Source organism: Odocoileus virginianus, chromosome 19 (assembly GCF_023699985.2).
Source record: "Odocoileus virginianus isolate 20LAN1187 ecotype Illinois chromosome 19, Ovbor_1.2, whole genome shotgun sequence".
In the NCBI taxonomy this organism is placed as follows: domain Eukaryota; kingdom Metazoa; phylum Chordata; class Mammalia; order Artiodactyla; family Cervidae; genus Odocoileus; species Odocoileus virginianus.
The window spans coordinates 49,960,679-49,981,366 of record NC_069692.1 but is presented as its reverse complement, the minus strand read 5'-3'; the positions used below and the strand labels follow the sequence as shown (position 1 = coordinate 49,981,366).

General features: G+C 38.3%; 1 protein-coding gene across 3 annotated transcripts in view; it reads left to right on the top strand.

Annotated features, from left to right (window-relative positions):
* Window positions 1-20,438, top strand: part of ADGRB3 (adhesion G protein-coupled receptor B3) — an 856,417-nt gene extending 835,979 nt beyond the window's left edge. For all 3 annotated transcript variants that reach the window (XM_070450225.1, XM_070450226.1, XM_020897092.2), the window contains 3 exons: window positions 3,221-3,256; window positions 12,760-12,864; window positions 19,631-20,438. In XM_070450225.1, the coding sequence (XP_070306326.1) occupies window positions 3,221-3,256; window positions 12,760-12,864; window positions 19,631-19,819 (330 nt within the window). In that variant the 3' untranslated portion in view covers window positions 19,820-20,438. The remainder of the gene's footprint in view (window positions 1-3,220; window positions 3,257-12,759; window positions 12,865-19,630) is intronic.
* Window positions 20,439-20,688: the final 250 nt, after the last annotated feature.

Genomic DNA, 20,688 nt, shown 5'->3' with positions numbered 1-20,688 from the left:
ACTTGGTCACTTTTCTTCATTGATTCTCATCTTTTAAACATGTAACAGTTATTTCTAACCACTTACCTACCTTGTAATAACATTCAGAGAGCTCAGAGGTATATTTGAATAAGCATGTAAGGCAGTCACAGTTTCCACAGACTTCAGTGCTTTGAAAGACTCTTCCACACACTGCAAAACAGACTGAGAGATGGTGAGTGTTATCATGAGGAAGTGAAGAACTGAAGTTAACATTCTGGTCCTTCCATTCCATCACAGATTTTCCAATGCAAATACTTCCTTAAGATAAAATTGATTTTGCAATGGGAGACCCATCGTGGAGTGAAGTCTGCCAGTGTGTTGTTGCATCTTGGCTCATAAACTATCACATGTTAGAATCATTTTAAGTTATCAGACTTTTTTCTTTTTTAAAATATAATTGGCATGTAACAGTTCATATGCTTGATTCTGCTTCATGCTTGCAAAGCATCTCAGCCCTCCTGCTGTCATCCTGGGATTGACTGCATCCTATAATGTTATTCTTGCTGAGTTCCAGGTACAGTCAGCAAACTATCACGTGAATCTTGGCTATGAACCTTGTACCATGGGGTAGTCACTGGGCAACAGTAGAGAAAATACACAGGGTTTTGCGGTCAGAGACCTGAGTGGGAATCCTAGCTCATGCGATTACTACCCTGGTGAAGCAGGCGAGTTATTTGAACTCCTCTGGTCCTCAGTTTTCTTCATTCATAAACAGGGAAAATGCATAATTCTTTCCAAACCAACCCACAGGTCAGCTAGCATGTTCAAACGTGAAAGCACTTTATAAAAGGTTGAAACAGTTGGTCAATATTACCCACATTTTATTACCCTTGGACTCTAAAAATCTGCCACTTTTTTTTAACTCTTTAATTTCAAGTCTTAACTGCTGAATTTTCCAGCCTACCTTCCCCCTCCCCCCAACTATCTTTTGGACTTACTTAATTGAAATCTGTTTCACATGCTCTTTTCTTAGTCTAATCCCTCAAAGTTGATAGTTGTATTATACCTTTACATTATAAGGTGATTTTGATGAAATGAAACAGAAACTTGTTTATGGCGTACATCTACTTTCTTTTCCATCTTTCACAGCCACATAACCTGCACCTGCTCTCGCAGGGAGAACCCCTCTCTGCTGCTCCTCTGGGTTCCCATCTTTTGCTCTTGGGCCTGAAACCCGGGGCCTACAGCAATATCTATCCCTCCGCATTTCCGGTTTTAGGCAACACAGCTTTGCATTCAGAAACAAGAGGGCAGCATATGGTTGTTAGCATTTTTGCAACAGAGAAGCCCTCAGCCCTTGCAGTGGACGGCCTCTTTGCTGGATAATGGAACCTTTTCCATCAGGTCTCACTATTTAATTTTCAAATGGAACCCAAAGCGCGTGACTAATGTTCTGTAGTAATTGCTTAACACTAAATGTTTCCATGCTTGAATTTTGCTGTATTAGGAAAGAAATTTGCTTAATGTACAGTTACAAAAGTGTCCTGGGGAGTCACGGTGCCGAGAAGGCAAAGCGCCCGAGAGCAGGAGGGAAACCCTGACATTTGGTCTAACATCTCACAGGAAAGCGGGATGCTGGGCGCTGAGCCCTGGCTCACACATCAGGGTCAGCTGGTAACAGCGGCGGGGAGGTGGCCACGGAAGCTTAGGGTAAACGGCTTCCCCCACACACCTCTCCTCCCAGGAGGTCCCCAAAACTGGTGACTCGGAGCAGAGGGGGGTGACTTTCCCTTGAGTAAAGCAGTTCCTTCTCTGCCTCTCTTTGACCGTTCTGAAGGATTTGATTCTCAATCTTAAGCAGCTCCACCAAAACCAAATTATTTCAGAACTTTTAAACCTTTATTTTTTAAAACATAATCTTTCTTTGGGTATATCACCTTCTATTTACTGCAACCTGCTTTGGAAAGTTGGTTATCAGGGAAGGTTGAAGGTCTATAGGGACCATTTTAACTCTGGCTGCAGAAATTTAGTCATATTTTCCAATGAACTGCATTAGTTCCTTTCTTACTCTTCAAATATTCAACAATTACAAGAATCTCTTTGTTATCTTGGACATGACTCCCTCAGGTTATTGAACTTCACACTATAGCTACTAGGATAAGAGAAGAGTAAAGAGAAAAAAAAAAAACCAGAAGTTTGTCCAAAGTTTTATATATCTTCCCTACTGCCTGGATAGTTCATCTTTTTAATATTTATTAATTTCCTCTGTTTTTTATTCCTACTTTCTCAAACAAAAAACAAAAAGCTTGTATTAGAAACTTTTGACCTCCAGTAATTTGGTGGACACTTTCTATATTTATCAGATAGCTCCTTCTATAGCTAATAATTCTAAGAATTGAGTGAATGCTTTAGAGAAAATGTTAAGAATACCTGCCCTATACTAACATTAAATAATCACATTAATTTCATTTTAACCATGTTTCCTGATTTTCTCAAGACGTATTTCTCTGTAACTAGACCCAGGACGTGTTTAACAGGTTCTGAGGCGTAGTGAGGCATTCACATCTGCACCTGTGTTCTGCGGGCTGTAGGCCGATTGTTTCTCGTTTTATTGTGCTGCGCTCAGTCGCTCAGTCGTGTGCAACTCTTTGCAACCCCATGGACTGCATCCTGCCAGGCCCCTCTGTCCGTCAGGATTCTGCAGGCCAGAAAAATAAGAGCAAATACTTTCATGCCTAGCCCTGAGAAATATTGTGCTCTCAAGGAAGAGTACCAAATACAGAGAAATGTGTGGATGAGACCTATAGAGCATTTTGGCATGTAGACAGAAGGTTAGGTAGCATTTGGTAGAAATGAAGGTTGGGGGGTGATGGCTGTTGAGATGGGTGGATGCTTTTCCTCCACAGTCTTGAATCCTTTGTGTCTGTAGTTTTGCTGTAGTAGGCCTAAAGTCTACTTCATGATTGAACTTTTTAAGTGAATTTTCCCTTAAAAAATTCTGTGTTGAAAAAAATTAGACTTGAGGCCAAGATAAGAAATATATTATAAATTTATATTCTTCAATTTTAAAGGAAATCCAAAGTGAAAATGGAATAATGTGGGTGGCATAGTTTGAGATCATAAAAATGTTGAGATTCTTTTGTGAAGGAAATATTTATATCACAAAGAAGCAGGACCATCTTATTGAAAATAATCATTTTTATTTTAATACTAAATATAACTTTTTTGGTTTTTCTTCTTTTTAAAAAATACCTAACAGAGAAGAAAATCACGATATTCAGACCTTGACTTTGAGGTAAGTGTCTCAGAATTATTTTTGTTTTAATTTTAATTACTTGAATTTGAAATTGGTGTATAATTACTTAAACATATTACTCTGTGCAGCTATGTAAGAGTTCTACATTTTTTAATTAAAATGAGAAGTCAAATGTTTTTCATTAAAATCCATAATGTATAACTAGTTTTAGAGAAAAAATGTAAGTTCTGATTGCTTTAAATGTGTGCTGAGACTGAGATATTACATACAATTAAAGATTCCATTTCATAATGCTAAGACATGTGAGCTATTTATGGTGAGAGTTGAATCTGGTCAATTTGTTTAAATCCTTCAGTTTGTTGGGAAGTAGGAATTTTGGTTTCTTGATATTATAAATATTTTTCACATTTAAAATGGTCATGTTTGTTCTACTTCAGTAATGATGTGAAGAGCGCCTGTGAGGGGTGTTTGGCTGGGTAGCTAGGTTTCCTTGGGACTGACTTGCCAGACTCAGGCTCCCTGTGGTACATTACAGACTCGTTTTTCCAATAGCAAGTGTTGTTTCAACGTGCTCCTCTGTTTGGTAAATGCTTTTTCACAGATATAAACAAGATGAAGATGTTCATTCTCCAATTTGCATTGAATTTATATTGATGCTGTAATATTGATGCTAGAAATTACTGAAATCATACCATTTGAGCAGCTTATGCTAAGCACAAAATTAATGATGTTTGAGCATCACATAAAATGCACTTATGCATCTTGATAATTGAATATGATTCATAGCCTGCTGACATAATTGGATATAAAGCATTATCAATTTTTCCAGCATATTTGTACTGTTGTGATGCCTACATAGAACTTAATACTCTTAGCTGATATCCTAAAATTTTAGAAGCCTCCCAGAATGTGGAAATTCATAATTCCATCATTTCATTTGTGTAGATGAATATTGTAACTCAGCAATGCATATCAAATATCAAAAGGGAGGCAGTAGTTTCTGTTTACTATGACGGTGAACAAGCCCAGAGTTTACCTTGAATAGAGTCTAAGGAGAGTTGGATTTTTTTAAGACATATCTTAGTAGAATTTGTACAGGATACAAAATAGTGATGATGAATCTGACCTCAATGATGATATGGCAAATTTTAGTATTGATGTGGCTCAGTTGCATCAATATTAACCTGTCACAGAACGGATATTTCATTAGAGCCTGAATTTTTAAGATAAAAGTATCAAGACTATAAATTTAAAGAGAAAATAAGCAAAACTCTTCACTTTTAGATTCTTTAGTACCTTTTAAGGAACAGATATTTTAGGGTTTTTTCCTATTAATTCTTCAGGCAGCCAAAAGAGAGGATCACCCTGTATATGTATATGTTCCTGATATATGTATGTGTGTGTATATATTTATACACACATATGTATATGTATATACATATTCCTGAAAGCAGTTAGTTGTTGTGTTAGTAGGGAAGGAAAGAAGTGAGATTAACCCACTAGGCATCATGATAAAATATAGTAAAAATCTAGATCTAAAATTAAGCCTCAGTGCAACCAGCTAAAGTTATGTAATTGTCAGCACTGAAAAGAAATCTGCGTCCTTTGGAAAATTAGAAAAACTGTTCTTTTTTTAAAATTTTCTCTGTGGCAACTGGTAACAGACTCCTTAAGCTGATCCTTCTTCCTGTGCTTTGGATGCCAACATATAACCAGGGTATTATCAAGATACCTGCTGATAACAAAGAGACAACAAAAAGTTGCCACACTGCAACTGTAGATGTTTTCTTGTGCCTTTTCATTACTTTGGTTCTTGCATGACTTCTATTGGTGTCAAGTTTTGCCAGAAAATGTCTTTGATGTATGATTTGAATGGTTTAATACTACTCCCCTTAATATATGTGCAACTACAATTATATAACAGGTGTTTCATGGACTGTGTTCAGAGAAATTATTGCTGCATTTAAATGCTGATGAATTTTAATACAATCTATCTGTTCTCTATAGCCAGTCCTTAAGGATGAGTCTAAGTTGTCTCCTCCCTGTTTTAATTCAGGCTGGATAAATTAAACATGTTGCTGTCAAACTTTCTGATAACGCCCACCTGAGCCTGCTAGTTTTACCACACAATCACCAACTCAGACATTTAAACCACTGCTAGACAAACTTTGCCTCCTGGATGCCTAAAAGCATCTTCCTTTCAGGTGAAGGCCTCACTCACTCCCAGAATCCACACATGATAACAACATTGTCTTAACTCATATATCCAAAAGACCCTGTGGGCAAGTCATACATGAGAAGAGCCGTTTCATAGCACCATTCTCCAAGACAGCATTGAGCAAAGAACACGGCAAGTTAACTGGTCATAAAATTGTGGAATATAGATTCTTACTTTCTGGAAAGTATACAGAAATTACTGTAGTGCTGACCCTATGTTTTGTGACCAAACTGTCTATTGAATTTGTATTCCCAACTCTAAGCAGAGAGGTGGTACAATACATAACCCTCCAGTAAGTGTTTGTTGAGTGAGTGATGAAAATTTGAATTTTTAATCTGATCCACTTTAATAAAACATAGTCAAACACTATATCTGAGTTGGAGCAGTATAGAAAATGGACCACAATGGAGGCAACACCTCAAAGATATCTACATCATATATAATTCCAAGAGCTAGTAATGTCAGATAGAAATCCTCAGAGCGGGAAAAGGCATGGAGGTTGCCCTTGCATGTTTAGTGAGCAAGAAGCAAGTCAAAATTCACTGTAACCTGGAGCAAATGGAAGACAAGAACAGACAGAGGAGGCAATTTATAAACCATCTAGTGAAGGGCTTGTACACCTTAGGAACAATTTTTACCTAATCGTTACTAAAAGCCACTAAGTCTTTTCTGTTGTATTTTGTTTTGTTTACTTTTACTGAGGAAATGTTTAGCTCTGATCTGGGCTATGGAAAGATGAATATGGCAGTAATAGGAAGGAGAGACGGTAGTGTGGTGAGGAAGGAAGTTGAAATATAAACTAGGGAGTGACTAGTCTACGAAAGAGAGATGAGCACCCGCTTCCTAGAGGTGGTAGGAAAGCAGAAATGAAGCTGCTTGGTCGTGTGCGACCCTTTGTGATTCCATGGACTGTAGCCCACCAGGTTCCTCCGTCCACGGGATTTTCCAGGCAAGAATAGTGGAGTGGGTTGCCATATCCTTCTCCAGGGGATCTTCCCGACCCGGGGATCGAACTCGGGTCTCCCACATTGCAGGCAGATGCTTTACCCTCTGAGCCACCAGGGAAGCCCAGGAGAGCAGAGGTGGTAGGATATTGTGTAATGTATATTTTTATCATTTCCATGTTAAAAATATATATACAGAGAGGTGTCTTTTTTGCATCTTCTCTTGCAAACCTGTGGGGATAAACCTTGTCACATTCTTCCATGGGAACCATGCAGCCTCTTAGACACACCGTGGAATGTTCCTTTGAGGTTCCTGGTGAGCCCCCACACCTAGTCAGTCCACACGCTTCTCCCACCTGGCAGAGGGTGCAAGACAGCACAGACCCAGGGTAATTGTGACCTGTCTCTGTGGGCACTTGATGTTATTGGAAGATTTGGGGGAACATAGTCAAGTAAGGTAAAATATTATTTTATACTAATTTTATGTCATTTATGAACACAGCTAAGCTGTGATATAAAAGAAAATATTTATATTAATTTCTAAATTGAAAGCATACAATTCCTTACAAATGTCTTATTCTCAAAAGACCCCTTCGTGCTTTGACCCAACCCCCAGCCATGTGTGGCTTCTGTTACACAGTCAAGTGTATTTTGGGAGGAAAAGTTTGCGCACTGAGAACTTGGCTATATCATTCTCTCCTAGCTTACTAAATTTAAAAACCTGTTGCAAAATTATTTATCTGTAGCCAAGTATACTCTGACTGACAGCAGTTGTCACTCATATATATATGTATGTATGTATATACACATACCTCATTCATTTTTTTCAGACCCTTTGTCTGGTTTCTTTTAAGCCCTGGGTACATATTTATTCAAATAGAAACATATTTGACACTGTAATGCCAAGCATTTCAAGGGTCAACAGAGTCTGTCTTATGGATACACCAGGACTCTGACCAAAGAAAGATACCTAAATCATCCCCTTCCCACAATATGACTCTGAGAATCAAGTTTAATTCCTGTAGTGTGTCTTGTTTCCTTCACATGAGTTTTAACATCACTGCAGACTAGCATTCAACAGCTCACGCTGAATTAAAGACTCACATGCAAAGCTGCAAGAAGAACGATAATCCTAGTTTTATACTAGTTATATGGACAGTGGCAGTAAGCTCTATAAGGCCAAGTGGTGTCTAATTCCTAACAGCACACGATTTCCCAGCCCCATAGTCTAAAGTTTATAGTCAGGAGATTCTCCAACTTTTTCTAATCATCTCCTTCCATTTCTAAAAAGTTAATATATGCAGGGTAATACCTATCTTATCTGTAATTCAAACTTAAAGAGATTGCAACTCTATAATTCTAGGCTCTGAATTTGAAAGAGAAAACCTTCAAATAGGAGGAGAGAAGGCAAGATTGGTGATGGCCTTCTGTGTCTGTGTACCTATGTATCTGTGACACCTCATTCATTTAATTTATTCTGTGACTGTCTGTGGCACTAGCTGAATGCCAAGCACTGTGCTGGGTGTCAGGGACTCAAAGGCACTGCCCACAAGATGTTCAGAGAACAGGATGAGGAGAATAGCCTCCAAGCCAAAATTGCAGTGCTTGCTATGAGACATTGCAGGGTGACTGATATCCACAGAGTTCATGAGTTCTCAACAGAAGCCCTCCCATCCACCCTCAATTTTTTAATCTCCTTTTCATCTGAAAAATGAGATGGCATCATCACAAACTTGGATAGTCTGATAAAGGATGCTTCCTGAGTCCATGGGGTCCACCTAAGACAGCAGCATGCAGAGAGAATTCACTTGGATTCAGAATGGATTCAGCTTCCCACCACCTGTGTGAGCTGCAAGCTTTACTGACCTCTCAAGTTAAATCTCCTAATCAGTCAAGTGAGATAATGACCACCACCTCCCAGGGTTATTGTGAGGATTAGGAAAGATAATAACAGCTACCTTTTCATAAGTGGCTCTTATATGTGTGCTCCAGTGATAAGTGATTTACAACCCTTTTTAAATCTTCAATCTTACAAGGTTATTCTGACAACTGAAATTCTGGCTAAAGGAGATTGAGTTTTTTGTCTCTTACTATACAACTGGAAAGTCATGGAACTAAGATCCAAATCCAAGCTTGTCCAGATCTAAAACTACTAGATTTGACAAGTATTTAATCAAGGAGATTGTCTGGAATATAGTAGGACCTCAAGATATGAAGTTTATTTACATCCTAATTTTTCTCAAATATCTGAAATTTCATGAAAGTGCTTGACGGCATATCAGTTCCCCACTAATTTCAACAATTAAAAGGCCACAAAGACTGCCTTCCTTGAGTTACAAAGATATAAATGAAGGATAAAAGTCCTATTAAAAAAGCTATTTGGGAGACACTACATTTGTGCAGTTAGGTGGCTGGTCCTTTCAGAATGGGATATCAGCACAGCTTTGAAAAAAGGCTGAATGATAATAATCTAAGTGAAAGTGAGCTTTGTCTAGTGTTTGTCTTTATTGCAAAAGACGCCCGTAATATTTGACAGGCATTATAACTGAAGGAACTGATTTTTATGTGGTGTTGCAAATTAGAATGTATTTGACTGTTTAAATAATCCACTTGTTTAAGGTGCAATTTTGTCACAGAATTCAATTTCTTTGTGACACAACATGTTTGATTCACAAAACAATGGAGAAGGTAAATGGATAAACCCTCAGGTCAGTAAAAGTCCAGAAAGTAAAAGACAAACAAAAAACCCCAAGAAGAACAACAGCAAAATAGCAAAATTCAGGAAGAGCCATCAAAATGGATCAGTAAGATTTATAGGTATGAAACTTTCTAATTAGATAATTAAAATCATCAAAGGTGTAATTGCTTCAAATAATTAAATAGGCAAATAGGTGAATCCCTTATCACCTGTGACAACTAAAACTGCAGCTTAAGTTTTTATCCCGGAACATCACTGGGTTAGACCCTGTTCAGTATTCCCTGTGATTCTGGCTTTACTGTCCATGGATCTTTCCCCACTAAAGAAGCGGAAAGATGTACTTGAGTCTTTTTTATTTTTCCATTTATTTTTATTCGTTGGAGGCTAATTACCATGACAAAACCCACTACAATATTGTACTTGAGTCTTTGAACAAGACAATCATGCCTGGAAGGTCACACTGAGACTGAGTCCGATCCGCGAGCTGTCCCTTGGCAACCGTAATGTGGTCCTCTTCTCGGAACCAGCAGGCCATCATTGCTATGGTGATTTCAGGCCGTGACGAGGTGGCAGTTTCATACTAGGCTGATGATCTGGCTTGAGGATGTTTTTGCAATTATGTTTCTAGGTGGGAAGTGGCCCAGATTTCAGCACCTAAATTTTTCGTTTGATTTTACATTCATTTCAGGGTCCTTGAGCTTTATTGTCAAGAGTAGCTTTGATGAACTTCTGGAGAACACCATAAACTACTCCTTGGTTACATCAGATTGGTGCCCACCATATACATGTCTAAGAATGTCTTAACAATCCAACTCCTCAAAATCCACCCGGTTCAGAATAAGGTGCTGCTCATTCAGTCAAAGCATGATTTAAAAACTCCAATCAGTTAATGTATCCTCATTTCCATGGGATATATTCGACGCTTGGCTTTATTAAACATGCTTTATCTGTTAGCGATATCTGGTTGCAAGAGACAGAATGACTTTGACTGACAGACAAAAGAGAACTTTGTTGGAAGGATATGTAAAAATTCACCTCTTGGCAGGGGATGGTCAGGACCTTGACTGACAGTTTCCCAATGCAAAGTCAGACCCCCCTTATGAGATAAAATATGAGTGGAGAGAGAGAACCCAGACCAACTCAGCACAGGGCCACCTCAGAGCGGGCGTGTTACCAATAACATCAACCATCTTAGAAGAGAATGAGTCCTCTTTGGAAAGGAATGATCTCCCTGAGGGAAAGGGATTTGGGCGTAAGATGAAAAATTGCAGTAGGAATTCTCTTTTATAAAATAGAAGAAAGAAAACAGGAATAACTGATTTGAGAATTTCCAACCTAAAAATGAATATGTAGGACTTCCCTAGCCGTCCAGTTGTTAAGACTCCATGCTTCCAATGCAGGGGATGTGGCTTCAGTCCCTGGTCAGGGCTAAGATATCACGTGCCATGTAGCATGGCCAAATTAAAAAAAAAAAAATTTTTTTTTTAAATATGTAAAGATTTTGGAATCTGAGTCACTTGGATTTCTCTTAGCAGACTTCCCGATCACTTACTCCTATAACAGTACGTCTTGTTTTTCCTCACCATAGTCTAATTAAACTATGTGATTAAAGTGTGTCCTCCATTACAGTTCAAGCTATAAAAGGGCAGCGACTCTACCAGATTTTGCCAGTATTGTTACTCTAGTGTCTAACTCAGTATGTGATGTCATGAATATGTATTAACTGACAGAATGAAATCTCTTTAGAGAAATGTCCGTATGATGACATCACTCCTACTGCACCCTGACACAAAGTAACTGTGTGGTAAGATTCATTATCATGAAAAACACTATATGGTAGTTCAAGCCGAAGTCAGTATACTGACAACTATAGTTTGTTTTGTTTGTTTGTTTTAAAGCACTCATTGTAACTCAGACCCATATTTTAGACAGTGTCTTAGGGCCAGATGCTGCCTGGGAATATTTGCCTCCCTCAGGATAGAATGTACTGCGTTGTTTGCCAACTACTCGGTCCTCAAATCCCTCCATTGCGTTGTTTTTGCAAATCCTCGTCTCACAGCAATCTGCATCAGCCATCACTAGTCAAGTGGTATATAACCAGTGTTTCTCTAAATCCTACAGATCTGTTTCTTGTATTCTCCCCAAAACTGAAGAGAAGTTAATCACCCTGCAGCTTCATGCTGTGTTTATGCTCCTTTCATGAGTGACGATGCCATGTTCCCATCCTCCCCACCTGATTCATCAACAGCAAACTTCTAGAGCTCAGAGGAGCCAACGTGAAAAAATCCAGTAGAGCAACACTTAAAACGGCAGAATTCTCCGTATTAAAGTAGGCTAGTGAAAACAGAAGAATTAGCTGAACAAAGCATTGCCTAAACACAGATTCATTAAATATAGGAAATTAAAGCTGGCTTGAGAAAGAACAAACCTTCTTAAAATGTTAAAGATGCCATTTGCATTTTTCTTTTGCCTTTTTTGTTCTTCAGGAGATAAAGTTTTCTACACACGTGTCTTTTGAGAACAAAATTGGGCATTATAAATCTTTCCCCAAAGTTGCATTTCTTTTTCAAAACTAATTCTTACTTCTGAAAATATTTGGTAGTTAAAACAATAGACCAAATGTTCAAATCATAGCTCAGACATGAATATGGTATACCTATGCAATCTGCAAGAGCAAATGGTGAGTTATGAAGCCCATGCTTAAAAAGACTATAAAATCTTACATAAACATGAAGGCATAATCTTGGAGAACCACCAAAACTTTGATATTTTAACTTTTAAATATCACAATTGAGGAAGGTATTTTCTCCTTTAAAATAACACATAAATACAGGGGAATTTTTACCCAACCCTCCTTTGTTAGTACTCTTTTAAATGCTCTGTAATAGAAACAGATTCAGCTCATGATACTTACCCCAAGGTCATTTTATTTCTGACTCTATTTGTTGAGTTGTGATGAAGTTGGAAGAAAGGCTATAATCAGGGATGAAGAATATTAATGTATTTGAATCTGTGGTTTTAGAAGCTCATCAACCACACAATTTATGCTCTGAATTCTAATTGTTAAGATTCTGTACCATTTTGTAAACAAATATATGAAACTTCTGGGTCAGATTTTCCTTCTGTGAAGCTCAATCATTATTCACAGGGAAGATTTTTAGTTGTAACATTATATTTCAGACACTTTATTGCTTTGAGTTAGCCTTAATTGGCATAGCCTGGGACTTTGCTCCCTCTTTAGTAGAGCCAGCCAAGATTTTAGTGTTCATAGAAATAAAACATAAAAAGTAATATTTCCCATGGCAAACACTGAGAGACTCTGGTGCTTTACAGTCTGAAATTTTTAAACATTCTTTATATTGTAGCAATTTTTGTAAAACAGCTTTAACTTTAAATGATGAAAATCTTACACAGAAATGACTGCTACATTTTTATTCACCCACAAGAGAAAACTATTTTTTGCTAATCTTGTAAGTGGAAGAAAAAGCCAATTCTTCATGTTCTAGAAGTGCTGACTATAAGATAAGGGCTTGTTGCAGCTCATTTGCCTGTGTGGCATCTTCTGGGACCTCCTAGTACCTGCAAAACTTGATTTCCCTTATTAGTGTAGTAAAATATTAAATCTCTTTTTTTAATGCATAAATCAGGTTAGAAATGTGAGCCATCTTACTTTCTTTTGCAGAAGGTTATGCATACAAGGAAGAGGCACATGGAACTGTTTCAGGAACTCAATCAGAAATTTCAAACTTTGGACAGATTTCGGGATATACCAAATACAAGCAGTCTGGTGAGTGGACATTGCTTCATTGGTGTTGATGCTGTCTTGGGAATACAAGAATGGAAAATTGAAAAAAAGAAAAAAAAAATCCCCCAATGGTGCTTTGAATTGTACTGAGAGGCAATTTAGGAACAACAGAATTTTAAAGTTTTTGTTCATATTTCAAATGTTCTCAAGTATAAGGTCTAATTGAAATGAGTTATATATATATATAAAATGTGCTGGATTCACCTGGCCATTTTATAATCAGAGCTAAAAGCCAGTTAATTCAAATTTCCAAAGAGTTGATTAAATCTTTTCATTTGAATGCCTGGCATTTTAAGGTCATAACATGTAATATATGTAACCTATATAATATAGATAAGAGGTATTATAAGTATATAACATATAGATAGATAATAAGCACACCTATCTGTAGAGAGAGTTATTACCTGAAATTTGAGAGGTAAGTTTTCCCCCCAGAGTTTCCGGGTACACATCAGCTCTGGGGGCTTTGATTGTCAGTTTTGACCACTCTCTTCACTCAGTCCTTCTGACTATAATCCTAGCATAGGACTTAATCAAACACAATGATATTTGGCCACTGCTATGTGCATGGCACGGTCAGAGCTCCAGAGAAGGCTATGCCATTATTTTTGAAAGCCCTGGATCATGGGTCTAGAAATCAGTATGATGGTTCAACAAGATATTCCAGTTTTATGATAGTGCAAAAGCAATGTGCATTCAGAAGAAGTCACACTTTAAATTTTGAATTTTGGTGTGTTCCTTGCCTAGTGGTGTGTCGTCCAGTATTCTTCCATGATGCTGGGCAGGGACAGAGATCCACAGCTCCCAGTCAGCCTTGAGACCACCAGGATGAACAACCACACTTTGACAACCATTCTCTACCCAGCCAGCCAGCCTGGTTTTCACTTTCAGTGCAGTGTTCCATAAATTGCATGAGATGGTGAAGGACAGGGAAGCCTAGTGTGCCACAGTCCCTGGGCTCACAAAGAGTTGGATATGACTTGGTGACCGAATAACAACAAAGCCTGGCTAAGCTATGGTGGTCAGTAGATTAGGTGTGCTGAGTGCACTTTGAGCTTATGATATTTTCAACTGTGGTGAGATTCATGGGATATACATCCATGGTAAGTTGAGAAGGACCTATAGTAGAAAGCTCAGCCGAGAACTATCTGAGCTTGAGCAAGTTACCCAGCTCAATTTCTGAAGCTCAATTTTCCCCTAAATTGAGCGTAGGAAATAGTCTGAAAATGTGCCCCTTGGATCTTCACACTTGCCAAAGCAGGAGGGGCCTTACCAGCCACTAGCTGATTCTCTGATTCAGCTCTGAGAATTAGAGCTGGGATGGCCTGCCCTCTGACCACTCCAAGTGTGGCTCTTTTTCTCAGCTTCACACGTTTGCAGACCCTGGCTGGCTCTTCTCCTCCCAGCCTCTGGTGTTCTGAAATACACATCCTTTGAGGTGTTTCTGGTCACCTTCTCATGCTAGTAATTCTTTCCTATGTGTATGAGTCTTAGTCCTGGCTTTCTTAGTAATGCCGTTCACTTTTCAAGAGGAAGAACGTATGTGTCTTTGTGTTTTGCTTGTAGTGCTCTCAGTGCTAAAAAGCATGATGGCCATATATGCTAAGTTATCAATAGATGGCCGCTCTTGATTTCTTACATGTCAAATAGTTTAATCTACATTTGTTAAATGAAGGGTATAAGCAATATTACACACTTTAACTCTTCACTGGTCTCTAAAGAGTTTGTGTATATCAATCTATTTTCCTCCATACAGCAAGAATCTTGCATTATGTGGAATCATCAATGCAAAGCATACAGAAAACACTGTATGTAGTTAGTGGTTCTTTCTCATCTACCCACCCCCCCCACACCAAATATTAAACTGTCAATTTTTAGTTAGCAGGAAAATGAAAATTGCACCACTGAGATTAGCCCTAAACTCATTAGCTACTCATTTTGAAATCCTGAAAGCTAGCAATGAAATAAATTGAAGAAACTTCTTATTTTCTTTTTAAAAGTAGAAGGTTATGCTTACAAATTTGAAAGACTTATGCAACAGATACAGCTGGCTGACTGCTATAATATGATTGTAATTTCCTCTTGTATGGTCTGGATATTAAATCATTAATGGCACAAATATCTGTATCTCAGTTTCCTGACAACCAAAATAGCATCCTAATTACAGCACATCTCTGCAGCAGCCTGCCTTTTCTAGAAAAGATTTATAAATATTTATCATTTGGGAGGTTAGGAGTGGGGAGGATCGTTGTCATTGCTGCTTCACTATTGTCCTAAATACATGTGAACAGAGGGGAAAAAAAAATCCTTATTCCATTTTGATTAAGGAGGAACATGTGAGTGAGTTTATTATCCTATAATTCACAGTGGCATGTTGCTAATGAAACAGTGCCTAATTGGGTGGAGAAAGAGATTTTCAAAACAGAAACCTCAATAAAGTCTGTTTCCTTTTTTTTCTGGCTACTAACTCACAACACCTGCCTTTCAATGCAAATGACTGTAATTATGTAGAATCTGGGGAATAAAAGGGAAACCGGAAGACCACTCAATCTATCTCCCTGCCTCTAGGCAGGACAGCACCTGAATCTCCTACAAGGAATAGGTGGGGTTAACAGCCCAGTCATCACACAGAATAAGCAAAGGGGTCTTTCACTTTTCCCCTAGAAAAAAGGTTGGAAGAAGGAAAGAAGAAGAGAGGGAGGGAAGAAAAGATCAGTGAAGGGGGAAAAGAGGGAAGGATGGAGGCAGGAGGGACTTACCCACCTGTCTTACCTGTTTGCCCTGGCGAGGAAATTTGGGGAAACAAACCGGCATGTTTCGGTGGCTGTGAATTCTCAGATTCCATGAATGTTCTCTTTCTATTTATACAACCTAAGACCACATTAGCACTTTTGGAAGCTCATGCATGTTGGCTTATATTGATTTTATAATTTATTAGGCCTTTATCACACGTGCTTCAGTTTAAGTACATCTCCATTCTACATTTGAGCTCAAAAACAAACAAATGAACGTAATACAATCGCATCAATTCAGGAACTTATTCTAACTCTGAATTTTGTATCAAGATTCAGGCCTCCACTGAAAGCTTTCCTGGCCCAGGTGGTTCTCCCTGTTCCAGGGTTGATTGTCCCTTGGGCCACTGAACAGGTCACAGTCCCTCCATGACAACCCATCACCCACTGACCGCAGAGGAAGATGGGTGGGCCAGGGGCGCGATCCCCCGCTTCCGGCTTCCTGCCCTGGTTGCTGGCAGTGGTGGCCCTTCTCCACTCAAGGGCGTCCACACGCTTGTGAGCCATGGTGAGACCCACAGCTCAGCAGGGAGTGCTGTAGGATGCCGGAGGAGATGAACCTCATTCATTAATTTATTACCTACTCAGAAATTCAATCAGCCATGTACTGGCAATAATACTCTGAAATTAGAAACAAGACATCCTGACAAAGTTGAAAATGAGCCTTTTTATTTCCTGTATCTGCAGTGCTGGATCTTTAAAATATAAAAGGAAAATCACACTTATTCTAAACACGATGAAGCACTTAATTGTATTTATTGGAGCATAGTTGCTTTACAATGTTGTTAATTTCTGCTGTACAGAAAAGCTGTTCACACACACACACACACACACACACACACACACACATCTGTGTCCTCTTTTTTAGATTTCCTTCCCATGTAGCTCACCGCAGAGCAGTGAGTAGAGTCCCCTGTCCTCTCACTGGTTATTTTATACATAATATCAGTAGTGTATATATGTCACTTCTAATCTCCCAGTTCTTCCCACCCTACCTTCCCTTGTGGCATCCTTATGTTTCTTCTCTACATTTGTGTCTCTTTTTCTGCTTTGCAAATAAGATCATCTATACCATTTTTCTAGATTCCACACGTATGCATTAATATACAGTATTTATCATTTTTAAAGCAAATGAACTAGCACTTTACGTATCTTGACTTCTTTTATGATTGAACTAATTAGCTATCTGTCAAACAGGATTCCCTGAAAGCTCCTTGAGACAGCCCTCCTCCAGCCATGGATAAATCCACTCTATGGCTTGATTCAGCAGAATTTCTACCAATGAGCCCTTCCATTGGTGACTGATGGTTCTGATCCCTATAGTGCCCCGAAGGTCCAACCATTCCTCATTGCCTACAAAATAAATTCCAAATTGAGAAGTAGCCTGGCAGACAAAGCCTCTTACGATCTGGCTTTCAGTCATCTTTGCTTGTTTTTTTTTGCTAATATTCTTTTTCACTCCAACTAAAATAAATTGGTCTGTGTTCTGAGAGGCCCCATTTCTACGCTGTCTGGATTTGAACTTAGTACACATACTTTTCCAGCCACCTGACCTCCAGACACTCATATGTCTTCCTGACAAAGCGCGTTCTTCTCTGCCAGGCCTAACGTCACTTTCCCCAAAAAGGTCTCTGTTCTTTCCACAAAAGGAAGCCGTATTTCCACCCTTCTCCAAATTCCCACAGCACTTTTTCTGGATTGTAGGTGTGTTTATATCTATATATTTTATACCTCCACTTAACTATGGACACCTTTTAACAAGGATAATTACTATCTAGTGAGTATTTATTGAAATCAAATATTATGCTCAGATTCTCCACTTTTTTTTTTTAATCTTTGCAACCCATAAAGTAGGTGATGAGCTGCACCTTTTGCCAAGTCCTTTGGCCCAAAAGACAAAGCATACCTGTTTTGCAGATATTAAAATTGAGGTTCAGAAAAATGGAGTCAGTTGTTCCAGGTCACATTCATATGGAATAGAGCAACTAGAATTTGTACCTGTGTGTACTGAGCTCTAAATCTATGTTCCCTCGTGGACCATGTGCTTTTCTGCATTTGATGTATCACCTTTCTCTCCCAAGCACCTCATATGATGCCAGCATAGAGCAGTTGATAAATAAGCATGGGTTGAAAGGAAGCAAAGAGAGAGGGAAAGAAAAGAGAGAGAGAAGGGGAGAGTTCTAGGACTATAATTCATGAGATTTTAGGGTATTAGACTAAATCAGAATTAACCCCCTGTACATGCCTTAAAGTTTTACTTTTTATTAAATCTTTACTATTAGCTATTTTTTTCTTGTATGTTCTGATGATTAAGGCTAACAAGTTCTGAAAACAGCTAACATATTGAGAATTTTAATAATGTAATGTCTAACTTATATGCATATATATGGAATCTAGAAAGACAGTAATGATGAACCTGTTGGCTGGGCAGCAGTGGAGAGGCAAATAGAGAGAGCAGACTGTGGACACAGTGTGGGGAGGAGAAGGTGAGATGCTAGAGAGTACCATGGAAATATGCACATTACCATATATAAAGTAGAAGCCAGTGGGGATTTGCTGTATGATGCAAGGACCTCAGACCGGTGCTCTATGATGACCTGGAGGGGTGGGATGGGGTGGGGGGCTCAAGATGGAGGTTTAAGGGAGAGGGGACGTATGTGTACCTATGGCTGGTTCATGTTGATGTACCCAACACAATATTGTAAAGCAATTATCCTCCAGTTAAAAATAAATTTAAAAAAAGAAAAAACTATAACACTATATATATATATAATAACTATATCTAGTTATAAATATTTCTATAAGCTGTGTCTTTTGACTGTACTGGAGAATGATGTTTAATCTACTGAGTGGAATCCAAGAAATTATTCAAGTACCTGTTTTCTATTCCCCCTGCAATTGACTATAGTTAGTTGAAGGCCAGAATTTGTGTGTGGAGGGGTAAAGAATGCATTCAACAACCATGAACTGTTTTTTTCTTCCTAAGGAGATATCAGTCATGATTCTCCTCTTGTCTTTGATGTTACTCAGCTTAGTAAATCCTGTTCAAAGCCCCTCATTTTATAGAAATCTTTAAATGACATTTATTTAAAGTAAAGCAATTTTACTGCTAACTTCTAGCCAATATCAGGATATAAAATCCACAAATGATGTCTGTTCATACATTTCTCAAGCACCTACAAGATTGAAGTTCTTGGAGGAGTTATAATTAGGCAGATCTTAAATCTTAGGTAATTAGAGGGCGTGGATGCTGAAACTTCAGAAGAAATGGCTTGTAGACATTTTTTTCTAAAACCCTTATATTGCTGGATATGTCTTCCAAAAAGCTGTGCTCTTTGAAAGGATTTTTGGTAGTGTGTCATACAAGTTTATAGGAAATTGTGAAGAATATACAGCAGAAAAAAATAGATCACACATAGCATTTTCATATTCTAAAAACAGTAATTTCTTGATGAAAAACTAAGCAAAGATAGGGATCTAAACTTTTACTTTACAAAATAAGGCTAGTTTAGGTTCTAGTTTTTAATATTACACAACATTCCCTATGATATAGCCTCCAATTTTTTTATCACACCGAAGATTCTGCCAAAATATGTAAGTGTTCTTTATTTTATGTTAGTGGTAACTTAGTGCTCCTTCCTACCTGAACCTATAGCCATCCTGACACTTCACAAGATGCTCCCAAACAAAACATTATCTACGTTGCCTGCTATATTACCATTCACTTCTTTTGATTGCTGGAACATTTTAGGGTAACTCAAAGAAGGTGTTCATCAGTTTGTTCAATGAAAGAAAACTGAAATCACAACCATTTCCTGCAGCTGCCCATAATTTCCAATCATCTCTGAATCACATAAACTGGATTAAGCTTAAAGCAGGCTCTCTTCCTGGAAATTTCAACAAGCGGCCATCCTAGTCATCAAATGAATGATTCCTTTCCCCTCTCTTCCTGACAGGAAAACCCAGCACCAAACAAGAATCCATGGGACACTTTCAAAAACCCCAGTGAATACCAACATTACACCACAATCAATGTCTTAGACACAGAGGCAAAAGATGCTTTGGAACTGAGACCAGCAGAGTGGGAGAAATGTCTGAGTTTGCCTCTGGACGTGCAGGAGGGGGACTTTCAAACAGAAGTTTAACAGAATCAAAATGGACTGCGGTGGAGACAAAATGCATTTGCACTGACGCTTAAGACTTGGGAAGCCTGACATTTCTCTCCGGACAATGCGACTCTCCTATGTCAGCACCTCCACGTGCCAAATGTCAGTGGTGTTTGCTTTGGTAACTTCTCCCTGGTCAGGCGAGTGGAGAGAGGCCCAGGTGTACAGTCCTGACTGCCCTGTGTTGTAAGTACCCGTGGAATGGATTTGTAAGGTAATCTTTATAGATAAACCTCAAGCAACGATTCATGTTGTAACCGCTTCATATGGTTTAGTTTTCAAAAAACTTCACCATGAAGCACAATGTATATATTTATGCAGTTTTTAAAGTTTATAACAGTCTGTTTGGCCATTACTACACTTTTTACTTTATAATATAAAAGCAAAGTTTTTGTCATTAAATGAATGTTTGTTGAGCTACATTCTTCATTGCTTTAAATGCAATAAAGTAATAATCTCACTTTTATATGAATAATATATTTCACATCTTTATTATTGCAGTTTTCTCTGGAAAGCTCTGAGTAGCTTTCTCTGCTGCAGCTGTGTATAAAATATTTAAAATGTTGTATGGTGTAAATAAACTTTTGTCTACATATCAGTTTTTTAGTGCATTTTATTTTGGATTTGTTGAATAGAAATTTGCATATTTATAAAGTTTTTTTTTTCATTACAGATACTGAAAATGTATTCATGGTTTTAATAGCATACCGTTATTACTCCTTTGAGGCTAATGATTTCTCCAATGTAATAGTAGGTTTGTAGAGTGCTTCTGTATTTTCTACTCAAACACCCTTTGGAACAATGTACCATGTAAATGGGGCCTGTCAGAAATCTGCTGGCATCATACT